The 23,450-nt window shown below is 40.6% G+C and overlaps 1 protein-coding gene across 1 annotated transcript in view; it reads right to left on the reverse strand.

The window, feature by feature from the left end:
* Positions 1–23,450, reverse strand: part of EGFR (epidermal growth factor receptor) — a 300,102-nt gene that overhangs the window by 66,928 nt on the left and 209,724 nt on the right. Inside the window, exon 2 of the mRNA XM_089687285.1 lies at positions 1,166–1,317. Coding sequence (XP_089543411.1) covers positions 1,166–1,317 — 152 coding nt within the window. The remainder of the gene's footprint in view (positions 1–1,165; positions 1,318–23,450) is intronic.

The following is a 23,450-nucleotide window of genomic DNA, read 5'->3' on the forward strand; positions in this document are numbered from 1 at the left end:
AGCGGTATCCTTTTCTACACTACACTTGGAAGACTGGATACTAATGTAGACATCGCTCCCCCTTCATAGCGGTGAGGTGACAATTGAGCTCCAGGTTAGAGCGGCGCCACCACGCTGCAGGTAAGTAGGTATGTTTGTTTTTTTACCATTCCTGCAATTTTCCTTTAAGTCATTTTGACACTGGCATACTTCTTTCAAAGGCCACTGTTTGTATAAGGGCTGAGGACTCTTGAGAGGCAGGGTGCTATGATGTTTTCAAGAGCCTGCCAGCCCCTCCCACCAGCCATGATCTGCCTGCATTGCATAAAGAAGCACAGAGACCTAGTGATAACATCATTGGGTCTAAATAAGGTATATAATGGGAAGTTTTCTATAAAAATGTCATTAGCATGTTGATGGGTGGGAGAAGGCATAATATAAACAGATTAAACTAAGAGCAGTTCTTCAGTCACTTTTTAAAAAAAATTTAAATTCAGCAGCTACACTATTGTAGCTGCTGACTTTTATTAATTAGTCACTTACCTGTCCAGAGATTCAGCACTTTACTGATTTGTCTCGTTTCATCACGGTCTTTGGGTCCTGGCACCGTCATGCCAAGCATGGGAAGCTGAAAGACCTCACAGCCGGCTCCCCACAGCACATGCACGAGCTACGATGCACTGTGTGAATGGCCTTGCAGCCTTCTGGGACCTGTGACATGTCCCAGAAGGTTGCGGGCAGGGAGGGAGGGGGATGAACTTCCAGTGGATTTGCCTAGGCAATTCCAGCGGAAGCGGGGAGCAGGTACCCATCAAAACTAGGTACCTGATCCCTCCCACCCAAAAAATGTTAATCTAAAAGTAGAAGAGGAAAGGGGGAGGAGGAGGAAGAGCGGAACTTCAGTTTTTCAGTGAAGTTCCGCTTTAACTTTAATAGTGTTTCAAGAGTGTTCTTCAGTGCAGTGTGTGTTTTAAGCATGCATGTTATGCAAGAGTCTTGATGATTAGTATTTCATACGGCCATGTGTGCTCCCTACGGGTATTACATCCTGGGATAGGCATTGTAGAGAAAACATGAGTATGCAGAATAAAGTGGGTGTATTTAATGATAGTCATATGAGTTATGGGATATAAGTAGGTGTGACATTTCTCCTTACAGTCATATTGATTTAAATCTACATCTGTACCTTGAGGAAAGATGGGTCGTGGTTGCGACTTAGGTGGGTGATTTCCAGATTTCCAAGCACAATTTCACAGCCGTTGTACATTTTCTTCAAACTGCTGAAATGCTCTTCCACTGTCCCCAGCTGCGAGAACCTGTTCTCATTTCCTAGACAAACTGGAAGAAAATAAACAACACATGAGCGATGAACTCATCCAATGTATAACCGCATATTTAATAATCACAACGCATGCAACCTACATTTCAGCATTCATAAAACAGTTACTCATTACATTTGTATTCTTTGCTATGCAAATTAAACCATAGTCTACAGCAGTCTAACATAGTTAAAGGAAACTCGAGAAATGCAGAACATGCTTTGATAATATACTTCTGAAAATGCTAGTTCCCTGGTCACCTCGGCTTCAGTGGTTTAAGAGTCAGTGACCGGGAACAGCCATGCTTCTAAAATAAAGTAAAAACTCCTGATTTGCAAACTTGTTCCTGTGGCAGAGACTCATGAAGTATTCAAACCATCAAGTCACCATTATACCAAGTCAAATGCATTTTTAGGAGGTCAGCAACAGCCATCTCCAATATTACTTTAAGTACAGGTTTCCTTTAAGCTGTGTTAACTTTTTAACTTGGGCAAGCCATGCACATACTTTTATTCCAGCTTTCAAGTGTGATGAGTATTAAGTTGTATTGCCACAATTACATCTATGATGTGGAAAATTTTAGGAAAACATTAATTTATGGCTTTTGTGTCATTTTTGACTAGCTGTCATCTGAGCTTCTGAAAAAGATGTACGGTATGTATGGGATAAAAAAGGATCATATTCAAAAGCTGTATTCTCCAACACAAGAAATGCCATGTTAAACCACTAAATAATGTGTCTCCTATAAGACTGAATTTTCCAGAATGCTTATCGAACAGTATGTTGGCAGTTTCTGTTTAAATCATAAGATGCCTATATAGAAGCACACAACTAGTTAGTTTAAACGTATTCATGCTTTTATTGTCATGAGGTTCAGTTCTCCAAGAAATTGCACCCAGATAGGGATCTCAGTTTTCACTAAAAATGTGACTGTTATTTTTAGCTGATTCCAAATGAGATTTGAAAATTAGTCACATAGCTGAAAATAAAGATCCGTATTCTTGTGTTAAAGCTTTGTGAATTTAAAGTGGATGTAAAGGCTGAAGGTTTTTTATCTTCAAGCATTCTATGCATGAAGGTAAAAAAAAACCTTTTGTGTTCAACTTCCCTCTCAGCCCCCTTAATACTTACCCAAGCATCCTCTCGATCTACGGATATTCATGAGAGCCTCAGCTGTCCCAGGTCTCTCTCTCCTCACTGGCTGACACACAACAGCGTGACTATTGGCTCCCACTGCTGTCAATCACAGCCAGTAAGCCAATGGGGAGAGAACGGGGGGCAGGGCTGAGCTAAGGCTCTATGGACGCAAAGAGCAGAGCTCGGGAGCGACCACTCACCAGTGCTCCCATAGCAAGCAGCTTGCTATTGGGGGCACTGGTTGAAGGCGAGGAGCCAGGAGCTACAGTGGGTGACCCAAAAATAAGAGGATGAAGGCTGCTCTGTGCAAAACCATTGCACAGAGCAGGTAAGTATAACATATTTGTTATATATATATATTTAGTTTTTAATATTAAAGGTTTTAACCTTTAATATCACTGTTCAAAGCATTTATTATAGCTGTCACTATACATATCTTATCCAGAGTAAAATCAATCCTGTTGGACTCTGTACTACAGTTAATAAGAATGCCCCAACCCCTTGAATACACAATCTCTGAGCTGGCCAGTCTGTAGGGATGTAGGACATACCACTAAATATTATTACTTTGTATTTTATAGTGGGCTATGTAATAGATGGACTAGTAAACTCTTGTGAGGCACAAAATTTGTGGTAGATTTTATATTTTTTATGGACACAGCAGAATTAAGAGCACCAAAAATGTATTAAATAAAGTGTTCTGTAGGTACAAGCAAACCTTTTCCATTGTGGACAGTAGGGAAAGGTTTACATTTCTATCAGTTTATTTTTTCCTTTCTGTGTCCTGCTGGGAAACCTTTCCTATCGCTTCTTGTAAAGAATTGGAAGAAAATCTAAGTATAAGGGGAATTCTCATCTTAGTCACTTTAACATTTGTCCCCACTGGGACACTTACTCTCACCTCTTGCTCTAGGGACAACTCTACATTTTTTATTTCCCTTTAATGTCTGCCTAGGAGATAACACAAAGATAATTCTCCCCAATGGAGAAATAGACAGCCAAAAAAAAAACAACCTTGACAGAGGATCTAACCCTTCCTTAATCTATACAAAAGAAATTTTGGCTTTACACACTTTAATGCTGAAAAGGAGGTACATTCCAGTTCTATGTTATACAAATCTATTTGTCTGTTATTTTGGCAGTGCCGGCAGATAAGACTGTGGGTGTATCCTGTTTGACTTGCTCACAATCTCAAAACACTAAACTTAAAAAAGTAGTGCAAAGAGTAAAAATAAGTTATAAAGTACAGTGACCCCTAGAAACCAACTAGAATTCAGTTACTGACATGTGATATGTGAAAGGAAGTTAGCATTGCTGCCTGCTCTTTACGCTTTGCTCTTTGAATAAGCCACTGTAGGACATCACATTTTTAAACAACACCTCCATGTAGGTGGTGTATCATATATGTAAAGACAGAAGAGCCTATAGTGGAACTACACTGCATCTGAGCACCACAAACCAAAAGCCCTATTTACTTCCTTTTTAATATTCAAAGTAAACTCCGCCATCCATCCATGTCTATATGCTTTATTTTGCTGAAAAATCACTTTGAAAAACACCCCTTAACATTTCTGGCTGTGGCCATCTTGAGTAAGGGCTGATGATTCACGTAGCATTTACTTCCTGTAATCCATCTGCCCTTAGCTCATGCATACAGACAGAATTGTATGCTTAGCTGAGAAAACCCCTCCTCCCCTCCTGAACATTCCTGGGATGTATGACATCATTTACCTAGGTATGGAAACCAGGACGTAACTGAAGAAATGTAAAAAAAAAAAAGTTTCAAACAAGTAAATATAATATATCGTCCTATCTATTTACCAATGCTAGCAGTATAAGGATTAAAAATGTTTGTGTTGATTGGGAGAATGATGTGCTGCTTTAAGTTCCAGTTTCAAAAATGGCTAAGTCTTTTATTTCAGATGCATTCCTCCATTTTAAATGACAAAATTGAAATTACAAATAGTCAATTTTAATTAGGAGAGTGAAGTTCAACTTGAAAGAAAACTAGGCAACTGAATTAAACATTTTTAAAGTTCCCTCTTTATGCTGGAGAAACTAAGCCAAAAAATGTTGCTTTTTCTATGCTAGACTTTTAAGACCCTGCAACCTCATGGTTATGTAAAAATCCTTACGTTGCAGTCAACAGAGGAAGGGAATAGCAGGAACACAACCAATGACTGTCTTTTATTGGAGGGCACTGGGGAGTATTCTGACAGGGCTTGCATACTTGGGAATGATGGAACATACAGCTTGCCTTCCCTGACCACAACCCCCAAGAGCCCTCAGCCATCAGCCAGTCAGTGGCAAGTCTCTTAGGGGTTCCTGGAGATGGGCAGATGGGCTGCATGGCAGGTGGGCTGCATAGGGGGCATTGACAGTGTCAGTCTATCAGTGTCTGCTTATAACATACACAGTGCAATGAAACTCCCACAGGATGCTGAGGAACAGGGTGAATGACACTGGACATCATTCACTTTGGAAGTTTGCCAGTGGCCATAGACAAAACATCTACTTCAGCATCTGACTGTGTGGACCACAGAGACAGGAAATAAACAATAGCTGTTAACAGGTTAGTAGAATATATACACAAATGATATAGCGCCGCTTGCTCAAGCATATAAAGATAAATATATATCACTTTTGTGCAAAAATAAATATGACTTTAACAAACAAGATGTGAATAATAAGTTTGCCTTCATTAAATCAGTCCATCATATCATATAAATGTCCAACACCAATGATATTCAAAGTGCAATCTTGTGCCACCAAAGTGCTCCCAGAACTCTCACCTCCAATACTCTTATATATGAATATACAGTTGTGGCCAAAATTATTCAACCCCCAATGCTGTAAAGGGGTTTAGGGACTATAGTGTACATTTGGAATTGTATTCAGAATCAAATCCTACAAGGACGTTGTAACTACCCAAATGCAACTAAAATGACATCAATTGTTTATGTAATACAGTAGTAAATGGTTCTTATGTGGTTTCTTCATTGCCACAATTATTCAACCCCTTAAAGACTACCACTCTGAAGAACAGAGGTTCATACAGGTGCTTTCCATCAGGTATTGAAAACACCTGTGGATGTCACCGAGCAGCAATCAAGCATAATAAGCACCAATTAGGCAGCTTTAAAATGACTGTGATACTCAGCTCCTTCTAGACATTTACTGGTGTGGTTACAAACATGGTGAAGGCAAGAGAATGGTCCAGGAAGACAAGAGAAGAGGTGATTTCTCTTCACAGGAAGGGCAATGGCTATAAGAAGATTGCAAAGATGTTAAACATACCAAGAGACACCTTAGGAAGCATCATTCGCAAATTCAAGGCAAAGGGCACTGTTGAAACGCTACCTGGTCGTGGCAGAAAGAAGATGCTGACTTCGACTGCTGTGCGCTACCTGAAGCGTAGAGTGGAGAGAAGTCCCCGTGTGACTGCTGAGGAACTGAGAAAAGATTTGTCAGATGTGGGTACAGAAGTTTCAGCCCAGACAATAAGACGCACACTGCGTAATGAAGGCCTCCGTGCCAGAACTCCCAGGCGTACCCCCTTGCTGTCTCCAAAGAATAAGAAGAGTCGACTGCAGTATGCCAAAAGCCATGTGGACAAACCACAAAAGTTGTGGGATAGTGTTCTGTGGACTGATGAAACAAAATTAGAACTGTTTGGGCCCATGGATCAACGCTATGTTTGGAGGAGGAAGAACAAGGCCTATGATGAAAAGAACACCTTGCCTACTGTGAAGCATGGTGGAGGGTCAATCATGCTTTGGGGCTGTTTTGCTTCTGCAGGTACAGGGAAGCTTCAGCGTGTGCAAGGTACCATGAATTCTCTTCAGTACCAGGAGATATTGGATGGAAACGTGATGCAGTCCGTCACACACCTGAGGCTTGGGAGACGTTGGACCTTTCAACAGGACAATGATCCCAAGCATACCTCCAAGTCCACTAGAGCATGGTTGCAGAGGAAAGGCTGGAACATTTTGGAGTGGCCATCGCAGTCACCAGACTTAAATCCGATTGAGAACCTCTGGTGGGACTTAAAGAAAGCAGTTGCAGTGCGCAAGCCTAAGAATGTGACTGAACTGGAGGCCTTTGCCCATGAAGAATGGGCGAAGATACCCGTAGATCGCTGCAAGACACTTGTGTCAAGCTATGCTTCACGTTTAAAAGCTGTTATAACTGTAAAAGGATGCTGTACTAAGTACTAAGATTGAATGTCACTTGGGGGTTGAATAAAACTGATAATGCTGTGAGCACAGAAAAGACATTTGTGGTTATTTCATTATAACTGTTATGTTATATTTGTCTGACCTACAAGTGCCTCTTTAATGTAAATGTAAGCAAGATGACTGAATGATCAAAAGCAATGTCAAACTGGCCAAAACACTCAATTTCAGTGGGGGTTGAATAATTTTGGCCACAACTGTATGTCCGTTATTCTCCTCCACTCCTCATGAACGCTCCATATACCTCTTCTCCTCTTAAATGCCTGCCCACATCAGAAACACCCCTTCTACCTCTGATGAGCCGTATCAACTCATTCACACATACAAGAAATAATATTTCAGATGGTGCACTAAAAAGTAAAACCAGTATTTATTGCAGCTATTGCATTTACATAAAAACAGCATAAAAACAAATTTGTATTCCCATATCCAGCCTCCACATGTATCACTTCCTGTTGCAGTTTGCCGCCAACTACGCCCGGTGCGTTGTGTCGCCGTCACATGACTTCATCAGGGAATTAGTTATATATATGAATATATATGAATTATATATTTTGCATTCACTATGTGGGAACACATGTAGATGTTAGCAGCAGCACACATTTATTGACACATTGAGGCACTATATAGAGTTGGCGTAGGAGATTTTTACCCATTGTGTTTCACTAGGTTAGTAGGAGTTCTGGTTTAATTGTACAGAAACTAATAATACAACTCATCTCTATTCTGTAGGCAGCAATAGAAGGATGACTGGTTTTAATTTTTCCTCACTCAATAAAAATGTTTTATTGCTGTCTGTGCCCCTATTGGAGAGATCTCCTCTCACTTTCTATTCTGTAAAATAGACAGAAAATTTACACAAGTTTGAACCCCTCTTCTCTATATCCAAATTTTGAAATTTGTTTCTGCTGGAGGTAGGTTTTTACTGCCATGACTGAATGGATGCAGATGGGGCTTCAGTCATTTTGTCCTACTTGAGAGTGTTATTCACGGTATTGATAAATGAAAAAAGAACGTCTTATTGACTTTAGATAAAACTGACCACACAATTATTTAACCGTGTATTGATATAATTTCTAGTGACTCTGGATTCCTGAAATAAACAAAATGCCCTCAAGCAACTCAAAAAGTCAACCATTTACCATTAACAGAATTCATGTATTTGATGGAATAGTTATTCTGACAAGCATTGTACTTAATTTTCATGAAGCCCAGCAGGCAGCATAATTATTGGCCATGGAAGTATAGTAACTGCCCTTAAGGTTCCTGTATCACTTGTTCAAACAGTTATAGTGAACCTTTGGCAAAGTTAAACTAAAACATGCGCAGCACAGTGTCAAAGTATAAAAGTAATTATTTGCATAGGTCTGCTTTACTTCCATGTGGCAATCCAGGTTTAAGAGGATTTTGAATATGATTAGTTCCAATTTTCATTGTGCTGAAATTGGAACTCAAAAGTGTCAAATGTCCCACATAAGTTCAGTAGTTATCCTGTGTCCTTTTATTTTGGCTGGTAGATAGATTTGTTGCTTTTTAACATTTCTGTTCACTTTCTATATATGGTAAATATGTGCAATAACATTGTAGTAATTTGTTATGTACCTATTTTCTTAAATTCTAAATATACAAATGAACTTTCCCAGCAAACTCAGCAACTATGTTGTATGCATATGAATCATGACTACTTTCTGAGTAGATAAAGGATGAGAAATCTGTGAAATTCAGCATCTCTAAGATATATTTTATTCCATACTTGCTGCAGATTACACATGTGCGACCTTTTTGTCCCAAAGGGACTCTTAAAATAGTTTTCTGGTCTCGTGGAACCCCTGCTAAAACCAATTCATTGGGGATCAAGGGTAAACATGCCCCTTATATTGGGGGTTAGTGGGAAGAATTCACCTTACAATGGTCATCAGAATACCAGTCTTATAGGTAGAAAAAAAGATTATTAGTGGGATACACTTAAAAAAACTAGAAATAGTAGACAGTGCAAGTGGTCAAATAGACCAAACAAAGATAACTGTAAAAAACAACTTCAGGCACACTAAGTGATATCAACTTAGTCACAAGAAACTGAATATACCGTGGGATACAGTAATATCATATATCAGTGTTGCGCACCGAAGCAATCTACTATGTGCAATATACAATATCCACAAAGTGCATCAATGATTATTTGGTGGGCGGCACAATGGATAAATGGTTAACACTTCCGCCTGGCAGTACTAGGGTCGTCAGTTCAAATCCCAGCCATGCCACCACCTGCCTGGTGTTTGCATGTTCTCCCTGTGCCTGCGTGGGTTTCCTCCCACATTCCAAAGACATGCTGGTAGGTTAATTGGCTCCTGTCTAAATTGGCCCTAGTATGTGTATGTATGAATATGAGTTAGGGACCTTAGATTGTATACCCCTTGAGGGATAGGGACTGATGTGAATGCACAACATATATATGTGTAAAGCACTGTGTAAATGGATGGCGCTATATAAGTACCTGAGATAAATAAATAAATTTCCTCATTAATAGTCCTTTATATGTGATAAATTCAGTGCATATAACTTAATTGTTGTGCAAACAGGTGCTCCTTTCTTCCGTGTGTTCAAAACCACACTTATTTGTGCTCCTCCACCAATGTCATACATATGTACTCTCACCACCACCCATGCACAGGTCAGACAGCGCTTTTCCCTTTTAACCCAGGTAGGTATTAGGCTTTTCAGAATCCACTCTCATCCTCACTTTGGTGCCAATGGCTTCACCTGCTCCTTATCCACCATATCCTCCTCACATGCAAACAAAACGCTCAACATAGTGTAGCATATTATTATTATTATTATTATTATACAGTATTTATAAAGCGCCAATAGTTCGCTCAGCGCTGTACATTACAAAGGGAGACAGAACATGTGACAGAACAATACCAATACAATGCAAAACATGAGGGGATTGAGGGCCCTGCTCTTTCGAGCTTACAATCTAGGAATATTGTATAGGAATAGCATATAAATACTTAAATGTTTAATAAAAAGAGTGCACTCACATTAAAAAGGGTCTTGCTGGGACACTGCAGTGAAAAACGCCTGTGATATATTAATATCGGTATACTCAGAGAGATCCCAAGATGGCGGCTCGTAAACTTCTGGTATTGCGGCTTGACCTCATCGGCCCACCATACTGTATATGTATGTGGGAACACATGTGAGTGTCAGCAGTATTTAAAGGGAGAAAAGTGTTTGATGATTGCGCTGAAGTTTTTTGTTGAAAGTTTAAACTGTGGGATACGCTTGCTCTCCCAAGTGGCGTTGGCCCTAGAACTATGCAGGCACCTCCAGATGGGAATTCAATCAGCCACAGGTCAAGGAACCCCTGGACACTGTTGTAGAAACCCTAGCATTCCAGTGAATCCTTGTTGAGAATGGCTCATCTAGAGAATGAAGCAGAGATTTGCATTTCTAAGGAAGCAATAAATTCCAGGTCTTATTCATTATTGTATGACTCAGAGCTACATGCAGTGATGAGCAGAGTAGGAGAGGAAGAAAAAATACTGTATGTTTGAACTCTTCTGTAGCCCAGGGAATGTCAGAGCCATATAGAACCCCAAAATAGTCTTTTCACACAGGCAGGAATATATACTTCTGAAGGGATTTTTTTTTTTTTTTTAGAGCAGCAGTGTATATAGAAACATTGCTTCTTGGTGTTCTGGATATTATGTTAGTTAACTTTTTATTCTAGCTAATCCTTTAATACACTTGAAAGCGATAGCAAGCAAGAGTTTGCAGTGATAATTTTACTTTTTGTAGCATATTTTCACATATATGAAATTATTACGTAGAACCATTTACAAAAGGGTACTTGCCAAACCCAAAATGAGGCTTGAACCTTGTTATATCCAAAGAACAGTAATAGACACATTAATGCAAAATGAAATGTGTGTCCCCCCGCATATTATGTGGTTAGTACATGAACCTTACTATCTGTTATTACTTCTGTAATATATCACGTTTTAAGGAAACACCAGGCAGGATTGGAACTCTGCAAGTCCATCAACAATTGGCAGTCTTAGCTGGTTTCCAATATTTTGTTAAATGGTTGGAGGTACATTTCTACAGCCAGAGCTTTGTATATTTATCATAATTTCTGACTTTTCACCCTCATATTAATTTGCTGAAAAAATATGCTGGATTGTTACTGCTCCAGCTCCAAGCATCATTTCTGTTTTATGTTCTCATCCCAGGACAGATAGGTTCCATGATAAATACTCAAAGAAAATGTAAACCGGACGTGCAAATCTTTAAACAAATTAATTACAACGCAGGCTGACGGCATATAATTTATTGCTAATGAGCATTTTTCCTGTATTCCATAACAAGCAATTCAACAGGCATTTGATTTAAAGTGATTAAAGTGACTCTAAACAACCACTGTTTAATTTACATTATCCTTTCTCTCTCTGTATATTGATGATGGCACTGTAACTATTTTAAATAAAAAAAAACACCTAAGTACCTTTTTCCTAACTAATATACAGCTGTCACTCGACCTAGGTCTATCCCAGCCTGTATGCAAGAACATAAGCAGCAGAAGCTTCTAGTCCTCTGCTGCTGGTCACATGTTCAAAATAAAAAAGAGCCTTTGGGATACATTTACAGGATGTGTCACGACCCTACAACCTGAGTCTTGGATAAACAGTGAGGTGAAGCCTCCATCATTCAAGATGTAATATTCCTCCCCCCCCCATTGTGTTTAGCTGGTTACTGGGCATGGGGGAGGAGGGAGGCAGTATGTGTATACGTTCATTTGTGACTCTATAGTTACATGAGCTACTCAGATGTGATAGGGAGGAAATACCCAGCATAGAAACTTACTGAAAACTGAGCATGTGCACTAGCTGCCAATGCAAAATCCCCAGCTGCATTGGGACATGGACAGGATGGGGAGATCGTTAACAGCAGGATCAACCACGTTTTTTTGCAGAATACAGAAAACTAATCGCATGGTGGCTGAGTGAGTAAGAACAGCTGGCAATACAGCATTTATTGATAGTTTTTTTATGATGTGGGTTTAGTGACACTTCAAACTGAACAGCAAAACATGAAACAATGTTTTATTGTAGCATTCAAGCTACACAGTTGTTTTCTTTAAATCTAAGGCCCCTTTCACACAGGGCAGATTCAGCTCACGGATCCCCTGCTGATTGGAGCACAACGGGTGGAAGACACATCCGTGTCTGCTCAGTTTCTGCAGGGTGGACAAGGACTGAGCTCCCTCTGCTCTATGGGTGCCCGGAGTAAATGGACTCCACTGTCAGTTTACACCTGACTACTCTGATAGCCTCTGCCTAAAAGCAAGAGGATGGATTCCCTTAAATTTTTTTTGTGGACCCAATCGAACCTGGAGGTAGGTTCGGAAAAACAGATACAAGTCTGTTTACATCCATCTGTCCAAAGAGATGAAAGGACCTTTCGATTAGATCCTTCTGAAAAACTGACAGGCAGACTTGATCGGAATGGCTGTGTCAAAGGGGCCTAAGTCTTTGGCACTTGGGATTCCTAACACGTGCTTTACACTTGGAATGTAAAGAGAAGGTAATAGTGAATACAAAGTACAACTGCGTACATTAAAAAGGAAAGTAATGTTTTATCAATATTAGGAGCTATAGCTTGCAAAAACCCATGGCTAAAGTATACAGAAATGGCATATGGTTTGAAGTAATAAATGTTAATAAACAAAGAGGTGGAACACCTGTTAAGGGTTCTTCTACTTTCCCAAAGGGTCAAATGGTATGTTATTTTTTCAAGGTACTCAAATCTAATTTTGGGCAATTTTTTGTGTTAAACAGAATGAAGGAGTTAAAATTTCTATTGGGTTTTTATTTCGGTTATGACCACCATTAGGCTGACTTTCCCTCATTTTCTGTTCCTGTAAAACCCATACAAGAAATTTGGTAGTGGTTGTCACAGGGACAAGAAGACACCAACAGCAAAGAAACATTGTATTTTTTATCTATCTACTTTCTACTAAAAAGAGTTTTGTTTTTTTTGTCTGTGTTCTGTTTGGAAAGATTTTCCATTGCTTCCTGCACTAACAGGAAAAGAAAGCTAATTAGTAACATAGTAACATAGACATAGTAACATAGACAGCAAAAAAGGTCTGGAAGAAGGTCAAACCCTTCTTCGCTCTATCTAAAATGATACAGAAATGTTGTCTGAGATTGGCTTTAACAAGTACTTGTGTAACATAGGATCCACAGATTTACTAAGCTTGGGGACCACCTCCAGCTAGAATCACTGTTTTTGGAGTCCTGCAGACATTACAGAGCCATCTATTCTGGTTTTCTAATCTTAGAAATTTTGCAATAATAATATAAATATTATCTATCTATGGCAGACACCCAAGTGGATGTCTATTAGAGGAAAAAGCTATCGGCTGAGCTAGAAATATTTTATCAATAGAATGTTGCTGCCCTGAGATAGGATCAGTGTCACAAGAGCGCATGACCAACTCTCTAACCATTCAAAATTAACTGTTTTTTCCAAAAATGTTTCTTAGGAAATCTGTTTTCACCATAATTTTACAACTACAAAGTAAAAGCACACAGAACACCTTATAAATGTAATTTACAATATCAATGATCCTCAGACAAACAACATCTTCAATGTTAGCAGTTAATACAGATTCTCAAAACACAAAGGGGTGGGGCTTAAAGAAAGTGGGGAGGGTCTGCCAAAACCCATTGCTGGAGGAGATGCCTCTATAGGGTCATCATCCAGCTGTGACTTTATTATTTCTAATAAAAGTTGACTTTAAAATTTCTTTTTTAATTTTCATTCAAATGGAAAAATAATTAAAAGTACAACTTTTAAGTAATTTATTTGCAATCAAAACATTAGATGAAATAATAGACAATACACAATAGATGATAATATCCAGAGATACAAATATGCAGAAGGAAAAAAAAGCAGTGCTATTTTTTCTCACTCACGGGGTATTGGGTATTTCAAGTGAACACGGCTTCACCTCATTCTCTAACATTCACTTTGTTAGGCAAACAGCCTCAACTCTTTAATAAATCAATCCCCAACAAACGTTTTGTAACTGCCATAAAACTCACATGCAAGTGGAGAGAATGTTACCTAACAGATAATCATGCACAGCAACAAGTCAAACAACTGATTTTAATACACTTTATTATAAGTTGTAATCTTAGTGAAAACATGATTTTTTAGTAAATAAACTAAGTCAATCTGTTAAACTCAAGCACTGTGAATGGTATGTAAACAGAGTTTACTGATCAAATCAATACCTGCAAAAAGCTCCAACTGGCTAGAGGGAACAGGGTGCAGTGCTTTGAATTATTCAGGTAGCTAGTTCTTCCCTCTACTAATCATTCAGACTTGACAGAGAGCGATCTTTGATCCCTTGAGTGTTAAACAGAATGAAATAGTAACTGGATGAGAAGCATGACAAAAGTCAATGCATTATTAATCCAAAGGGCCTCTGTCCGCTCTATGCTGGTGCATGTTTGCAGTTGTAGATCATTGTATAAGCTACTGAGCACTTGTTGACAATTGGATATGCATCAATATTCAAAATCCATATATATATATATATATATATATATATATATATATATATATATAAACAAACTATATACAGTATATCAACATTTTATATATACATATATATATATATTATACACCAATCAGCCATAACTTTATGAGCACCCACCTAATTTTGAGTAGGTCCCCCTTTTTGCTGCCAAAACATCCCTGACCCATTGACTCATGGATGTCACTAGACCTCTGAAGGTACCTCTGTGGTATCTGGCACTAAGCCATCAGTAGCAAATCCTTTACGTACTGTGAATTGCGAGGTGGGGCCTCCATAGATTGGACTTGTTTTTCCAGCACATCCCACAGATGCTCGATGGATGGAGATCTGGAGAATTATGAGGCCAACTCAGCATTGCTGTGTTCCTCAAACCATTCTTCAACTATTTTTTCATTGAGGCAAAGTACATTATTCTGCTGAAAGAGTCCTCCACTCAAGGACTTAGAGGTTATCCAGCAGAACATTGCCCAAAGCATCACATTGCATCTGCTCGCTTGCCTTTATACCATACAGTATCCTGGTGCCATCTCTTCCCCAGGTAAGTGATGCACACACACACACCTGGCTATCTTCATGATGTAATGGACAACGTGATTTATCAGGCCAGGCCATCTTTTTCCATTGCTCCATGGTCCAGTTGTGATGCTCACATGCCCATTGATGTTGCTTTTGGCTGTATACACAGGTTACCGTGAACACACAACAAACTGTGATGCCCATTTTTTCTACTCATAACACCTTTGCTGCCTAATATAGCACACAGACTTTCACATGCTACTCACTTTACCTGTCAGTATTAAAGTTATGGCTGATCAGGCATATACTGTATATACAATATACAGGGGCGGACTGACCATTTGGAAACTCGGGCACTGCCCGAGGGCCCGGGGTCAGTAGGGGGCCCCATGAGATGCCCCTGGTACCTTTTTCATAGGCTTTTTTGAGTTTGGGCAAGGACACCGGGGCCCCATGATCCCCTATTGCCCAGGGGAGCCCCATGAGTTGTCAGTCCGCCCCTGACAATATATATATATTTTTTAGCTCTAACATATTGCACTAGCGGAGGAGTGAAAAGAATGTAAGGATATGCATCTGAAGAGTTCTGAACATGTTGTGTTGCCTTGTGCAAAAAGTACAGATTCACTTTAATAAGGATCATTACATGGTTTAATGATAACCATAGACACCAATGACACACACATGCAAATTAAGGTCAGATCAGTCTATGTAAATAATTAGTATTCCTTACAAGTTAAGGTAACTCCAACAAAACTATTATTTCAGTTTTTGGTTGGAAAGATAAACCATCTGATATTTTCTCACATCTTTCAGCACTCCTGATGACTTATATAATAGGGGTTCCGCTATTCATATTGAATTAAATTTTGATGCAGTTACCCCAAGGTTAACCACCCTGTACTCCAGGGCTGGTTGGAATAGAACCATGGAAGCAAGGAGATCTAGCTTTTGGAAGGCTGTCAGTAGGGCACTCCTTGACCAGACTCCCCCTATACCTGAAATGAACACTTCTAGTTTAACTTTAAAATTCTGAGTAAATATCACATATAGTCAAATTGGCGGTACATTTACTGAAGCTGGCAAAACCAAGACAAGTATTATTATAAATATTAATGTGCATGAGGGCATGAGTCCAATCTTTAACAAACTCGTGCAGACTCCACCTCCGCAACATCGCCAAAATACGCACGTTCCTAACCCCAGAAACCACTAAACAGCTCATCCACTCCCTCATCATATCACGACTCGACTACTGCAACTCCCTCCTTACTGGCCTGCCTCGCCGCTGGCAATCCCCGCTTCAGTTGATCCTGAATACGGCTGCCAGACTCATTCACCTTTCCAACCGCTCCATCTCCGCCACCCCCCTCTACCAATCCCTCCACTGGCTTCTGATTGCGCAGTGGATCAAATTCAAAATCCTAACACTGACGTACAAAGCTGTCCACCATACTGCCCCGTACTACATCACTGACCTAATATCCAAGTACCACCCAGCACGCACACTCCGCTTCTCACAAGACCTCCTTCTCTCTAGTTCCCTGGTCTCCTCCTCCCATGCCCGCCTCCAGGACTTCTCCAGGGTGTCACCCATCCTCTCGAACTCCCTGCCCCAACCCATCAGATTATCACCTACTCTCCTCTCCTTTAGGCGCACCCTGAAAACCCATCTCTTCAGGGAAGCCTACCCCACCCCATGCTAACCTGCCGACCTCCTCCACTCTTTCTACCACTCCATCCCCCACAGCTATCTCCTCCTGTACCACTATCCCCTCCCTCCTAGATTGTAAGCTCGAAAGAGCAGGGCCCTTGATCCCTCGATTGGTATTGTTCTGTCACATGTTCTGTCCCCCTTTGTAATGTACAGCGCTGAGCGAACTATTGGCGCTTTATAAATACTGTATAATAATAAGAATAATGAGTTACCCATACTGTGGAGCAGTACAATTACCGTAAGTACTTTGTGTTCTAATTTTCCTTTGAAATTATCCTGCACAAATTTCCCAGTTCAATACACAGACTTCTAATTGATTAACCACATTTGCAGTGTCGTGTAATAGGCATTAGACATCTGATACACAACACAGGGAAAGAAAGAATGTTAAAGCTTAGATTTCTCATGACATATATGTAAAACATGTTACACATGTCATTTCTGCTGAAGACCTTTCTGTTTTCATCATCATCATCAACTATTTGATCAACTGAGAGATGAGACTTTAAAAGACAGGAAAAGCTTGACTATCAAGAGTTGGAACTTGTGTTGCTGAGTATGTAAACCAGTATTTTATATGGAGATCACACTCCATCATTTCTTGCCTTTTTTGGATATAATGTAAGTTGTCGGCTATGGACGAGTACAGTAAAATATTAAGTAGGAGACAATAATACTCGTGGTTGATTCTTGGCTGCAGATCGCTGTACCGTGAAGCAATACTCCAAAAGTGTGATGTTTATACTCTGTCACCCAAATGTTGGTTAGCTCCCAGCTAATTACAACTACAGTTGATTCACAGGATGATGACTTAATCCTATTCTTCATTCCATCCATAGTACAACACAAATATATTGGCATATAGCTTCATTTACTGAACTGAAGGAAGGGAAACATTTTTCCCAGATGCATACTCATCTTTCCTTCATTCATAATAGTGCTGGTGCTTGATGATTCCTCAGCCCAGTATAAGCTCCGACTAGATCTTCAGGGAAATCATGTTTTCCTTTCTGAACAGCATGGGGTTAAAACCTGTAATTGTATCGCCATGATTAAGCCCTGCTGTAGGGGAAACATGTTCGGGGCATGGCTTTGTGTGGGAGTGAGCAGTGTACTGTCATTGCGATAAACCTTGGCTGGAGTTGACGATCTTTGCTGTGGTAATCAACTGTCTTGATATGGGGGGCCTCAAGTACGGCCCACCAAAGAGTCACACATAAAATATACTGAATATTCATTATAAGAGACAGTAGTCACACGAAAGGATACAGTCAAAGACTATGGGAAAGATACAAGAGATGGTCAGAGACTGCAGACATGATGCATTAGATGGTCAGAGACTGCAGATATGATACAATAGATGGTCAGAGACTGCAGACCTGATACAGGAGATGGTCAGAGACTGCAGACATGATACAAGGGATGGTCAGAGACTGCAGCCATGATACAAGAGATGGTCAAAGACTGCAGACCTGATACAGGAGATGGTCAGAGACTACAGACATGATACAAGAGATGGTCAGAGACTGCAGACCTGATACAGGAGATGGTCAGAGACTGCAGACATGATACAAGAGATGGTCAGAGAATGCAGACATGATATAAGAGATGGTCAGAGAATGCAGACATGGTACAAGAGATGGTCAGAGACTGCGGACATGATACAAGAGATGGTCAGAGACTGCAAACATGATACAAGAGATGGTCAGAAACTACAGACATGATACAAGAGATGATCAGAGACTGCAGACCTGATACAGGAGATGGTGAGAGACTACAGACATGAAACAAGAGATGGTCAGAGACTGCAGACATGATACAAGAGATGGTCAGAGACTGCAGACCTGATACAGGACATGGTCAGAGACTACAGACATGACACAAGAGATGGTCAGAGACTGCAGACATGATACAAGAGATGGTCAAAGACTGCAGACCTGATACAGGAGATAGTCAAAGACTGCAGCCATGATACAAAAGATGGTCGAAGATTGAACACACGATAAAAGAGATGGTCAGAGATTGTGGACATGCTGTAGGAGTTGTTGGAGAAGGGGAAAATGCTTCAGGAGAAAGTCATAGACTGGAGACATATTACAAGAGACTGCTAAAAAACACTACTATAACAGGGCAATAGGAAAATAGAGATTAGTGTCTGCAGTGGCTCAGAGGGCAGCACAAAAAGTGACATAGGACTGCAGGTTGGGCACTAGGAGTCTTCGAGATGGTGGATTGCAGTGGAGAAAGAGCAGACTCCAAGGCTTTGGCATCTAACTGATTGTAGGGAATCGAGGAGGATACAGCCTGGCCTATGACTGGTGAAAGGGGTTGGGTTCACTTATCAGGTTAGATTTAGATGTGCTGCAAAATTGCCGCACCTCTGAAAGGCACTTGAGGCATTTGACAGGCAGTGAGAAGGTGATATGTCATCTTCTCACCACCTGTTTTGAACCTGTAAATGCTGTACCACCAGGTGGTTGTGGCGCAGCCCTATTTGCTTGAATGCTTTGTGTATGGGGGGAGCTACTTGCCGCTGCAGGTAAACCCCCCCATCTGCAGCCTGAGGGGGGGGGGTACTGCTTCCCAACTGCAAGTCTAACCAACCCATCAAAGGGACACTCTACTTCATGCTCACTCTTCAAGACATATGTCCCTGTTTTAGGAATTAGCCCTCAACTTCTCTTTGGACACCCATCAAAAAGATAGGAACAAGGAAAGGTGTAGGCCACTTCCTGTTTTATCTGACAGCCATCAAACAGACAGGAAGTAATAGAATCTCCCAAAAGGGGAACTTACAGCAATAGAAAGTAGATAGGGATTCTAAGGCTTTTGAACCACAACATAAATCTTGGCTGCAACTGGAGTATAAAGCTCAATTCCATTGTTGCTTAGTTAATTTCCATTGTACAAAACTGTTTGGGAGTGTACACAGCTGCACCTAAGTGAAATTCTCCTTTCTTAGTGATCATTCTTTACTCTTCTACTACAAAAACCCCATCATGTGACTGGTCTCTGCAATTAAAAGGAGCGGCACGCCAAGGCGGCTGGCCACACAGAATATTAGGTGCAAGCAGATATTTTACTGCATAAGAGTAGCGAGTTTTTGAGATTTCTTTGAAGCTCATGTTCTTGTTTTCCTCAGCAGTAATGCGTGTATTGCACAGCTGCTAGGACTACACAGGAAGTTTACACATGGATATGTGTATACATAGAGCCTCACTACTTGACCTGGCATCGGTGGAGAAGCACAATCACAGCTGGGAATGACCTTTCTTTTCCAACTATGAATTGCCAGAAACACATTGAATTCAGAAATACTCTGTATTGGAATCGGATTTCTTTGCTTCAGACACATGGTGATTTTTTTTTTTATTCATGTTAGGATAATAAAAGGCTAAGGTCAAGGAAATATTCCTTCCTTAAAGGGAAGCTCCGCTTTTGTGCCTCCTCTTCAACTTTTTTACTGGGGGAGGGGGGGGCAAATACCTGGTTTTGATAGGTACCTTCTCCAATTTCCAAACGGATCGCCTACTGCAGGGGTGTCCAAACTATGGCCCTCAAGCTGTTGAAGTACTACTAGTCCCATCATGCCTCTGCCTCTGGGTGTCTTGCCTGTGGATGTCAGAGTCTTGCAAGGCCTCATGGAACGTTCCTCAAAACCATAGCTTGGACACCCCTGGCCTAGTGACATCATTTCTCCCCTAAAGCTTTTGCAAGTCCATTGAAAAATAATAGAATTACTAGCTCAATCACCAGGTGAATATAAAGGAATAAAAGAGTGTTGAGAGGTTGTTTCAACCCTGGCTACTTTTTCTGGACAGCTTGTTCTGTTAAAGGAAGTTGAAAAACAAAGGACTTACTGGCTTGATCACCAGGTGAAAATAAAGGAATAACAGAAGAAGAAAAGAGTGTTGAGGGTTTGTCTCAGCCCTCTAAAGGCTAGTTTTTCTGGACAGCTAGGTCTAGTAAAGAAAGTTGAAAAATAGCATATTCACTGGTTGGATCATCAGATGAAAACAAAGGAGTAAAATAAGAAGAAAAGAAGGTTGAGGCTTTGTCTCAACCCTCTAAGGGCTACTTTCCTGGACAGCTTGGTCCGTTAAAGAAAGTTGAAAAATAAAAGATTTATTGGCTGGATCACCAGGTAAAAATAAAGGAATAAAAGAAGAAAAGAGGGTTGAGGCTTTGTCTCAACCCTCTAGTGCACAGGTGTCAAACACAAGGCCCACGGGTTGAATCCGGCCCTCCAGGCCATTTCATGTGGCCCTTGCACCTCTCCTGCAGGTACCCACTCATCTCTGCCTCCCCTGGTCTCAGCATTCAGCAGACTCTGGTACCTGACTCCACTCTTCCTCTGGTCCTCCTCCAGAACCTTTCTTAACTTTCTGCTTAGCAGCTCTGCCCCCAAAGGGGGAGCACGGTGATGTTAGGGAGGGTGTGGGATTCTTGACATCTGATGTAATGGGTAATGGTGTGCTGTGGACACCTTTTCTTACAGATACAACCAGCCCTTTGAGGGCAACCATAATGCTGATATGGCCCGCGATGAAATGGAGTTTGACACCCCTGCTCTAGTAACTACTTTGTCTGGACAGCTTGGCCTGTTAAAGGAAGCTGAAAAATAACAGATTTATTGGCTGGATAAAAATAAAGGAAAAAACCAAAACAAATGCAGCCACCACTTCTAAAATTGGTGAGCTGCAATTTAATACACTTTTGTTTTTGGATTTTTTTTTTATAATTCTTGTATTTTAATAGAGTTTTAACAATTTACATATATGGGTTCAAAAACCCATAACAGAGTGTTGCACATTAGGAAAAAGCCATGTCATGAAAATGTCATCAATAATCTAAGCAACACTGAGATAATCTAATTCCAAACAACAAAAGAATACTGAAGCGTAAGCTGAAGACATAAAATAAAAGAGTTTACATTGATCGTTCATCACAGTAACGGGATCTAGGAAAAACATGGACTCTTACGGTAGTCTGATCCCAGATATGGTATGAAATCTTTTGTTTTTGCATTTAACACCATTTTAATACTTCATCAGAAATAGTGAATTTGAACTCCTTCGATGCAAACTGTTTAAGCAAGAGGGCCAATACGATAGCCAGGCAACTGGCATTTTTGAGAAGGCGAGGATAGCAACGACAGGTTTCTTTGGACCAAACAGGCATATGGCAATTGTCACACAAGTGTTCACGTGCTATTTTCACGTAGAGTGCAGTGTCTAGAGACAGAACAGTGTAATAAATGGAAGCCGTGATTCATTTCCTCATACACACAGCATTCTCATACATCCCTGGCTTTATGTTTCCCGTTGCATCACCACCTAATCATACCTGGACGAGCCCGTTTAATGGTGAAAGGTTGATATTACGTTGCACATTTATGGTAGGTGTGCTACATTTGCACAGTTAATTCCCACAAGCAAACATTATAAATCCATTACGAGATGTACCAGACATCCTATCAGTATGACACTACCTCTGTTTCTGCTTCAGTGGCTTGACATGCACGTTCCCCATTGTCCTCATACAGCTGTGGTACCTGTCAGGCTCATGTTAACCATTAACCTTCATTAACATTCTCAGAACAGCAAATATTTACCAGAAAACATAACTGTGGAGATAGTAAATGGCACATGGCAGAACTGGGGAGCTGCATTGTATTTTATGAAAGTATTTTGAGTTGCCTACATTTAAAGGGGAACTACACTGCATCTGAGTACCACAAGCCAAAAATATTATTTAATTCATTTTAAATATTCAGTGCAAATTCATTCATCCATCCATGACTCCATGCTTTGTTTTGCTGATAAATCACTTTTTAATCAAGGTGTGAGCATCGCAATGACTGACTAGCGGGTATCAACCAAAGCACTTCCAGTTTTTATTTAGATAGATGCTAGTCTCTACCACCCCTCTGAAAACCAGTGCCAGGACAAGGGGTGGGCGGAAGGGCCGGCTGCCCTGGGCACAATAGTTTGCTGTAGGGATTCTGAACTATGCTTTCAGGCCCACATCTAATCCCTGTCCAAATCATACTGCCTCAACCTCCGCAACATCTCCAGAATACGCCCCTTTTTAACCAATGATACAAAGCTCCTAACTCACTCCCTGGTTATCTCTTACCTTGACTACTGAAACTCCCTCCTCATTGGCTTACCTTTACATAGGCTATCCCCCCTCCAGTCCATCATGAATGCTGCTGCCAGGCTCATCCACCTTACCAACCGTTCAATGTCTGCTACCCCTCTCTGCCAATCCCTCCACTGGCTGCCACTCGCCCAAAGAATAAAATTCAAAATACTAACAACAACTTACAAAGCCATCCACAACTCTGCCCCCAGCTACATCACCAACCTGGTCTCAAAATATCAACCAAACTGCTCTCTTCGATCCTCCCAAGAACTTGTGCTCCCTAGTTCCCATGTCACCTCCTCCCATGCTCGCCTCCAGGACTTCTCCCGAACTTCTCCCATCCTATGGAACTCCCTACCCCAATCTGTCTGGCTGTCTCCTAATCTATCCACCTTTAGACAATCCCTGAAAACCTTTCTCTTTAAAGAAACCTATCCTGCTTCTACCTAGTAAACCGCCATTTATTTCCTCCATCAGCTCATCCCCCCCACAACTATTACCTTTTTGTATCACTCAACCCTTCCTCCTAGATTGTAAGCTCTAATGAGCAGGGTCCTCTGTTTCCTCTTGTACCAAATTGTATTGGAACTGTTATGTCTACCTTTATTGTGTAAAGTGCTGCACAAACGGTTGCCGCTATATAAATCCTGAATAATAATAATAATATAATAATAATAATAGGGATAGGGCGCCTTTCTTCTGCTACAAGGGACAGGAGTAGTGACAGCGGGAGTGATTTTGACAAGCGAGTGACTTCTGTGCATAGGATCCCCTAAGTTTGCACATCA

Source organism: Staurois parvus, unplaced genomic scaffold (genome assembly GCF_062004578.1).
Source record: "Staurois parvus isolate SC_StPar_1 unplaced genomic scaffold, SC_StPar_1.0 ptg000020l, whole genome shotgun sequence".
Lineage (NCBI taxonomy): Eukaryota > Metazoa > Chordata > Amphibia > Anura > Ranidae > Staurois > Staurois parvus.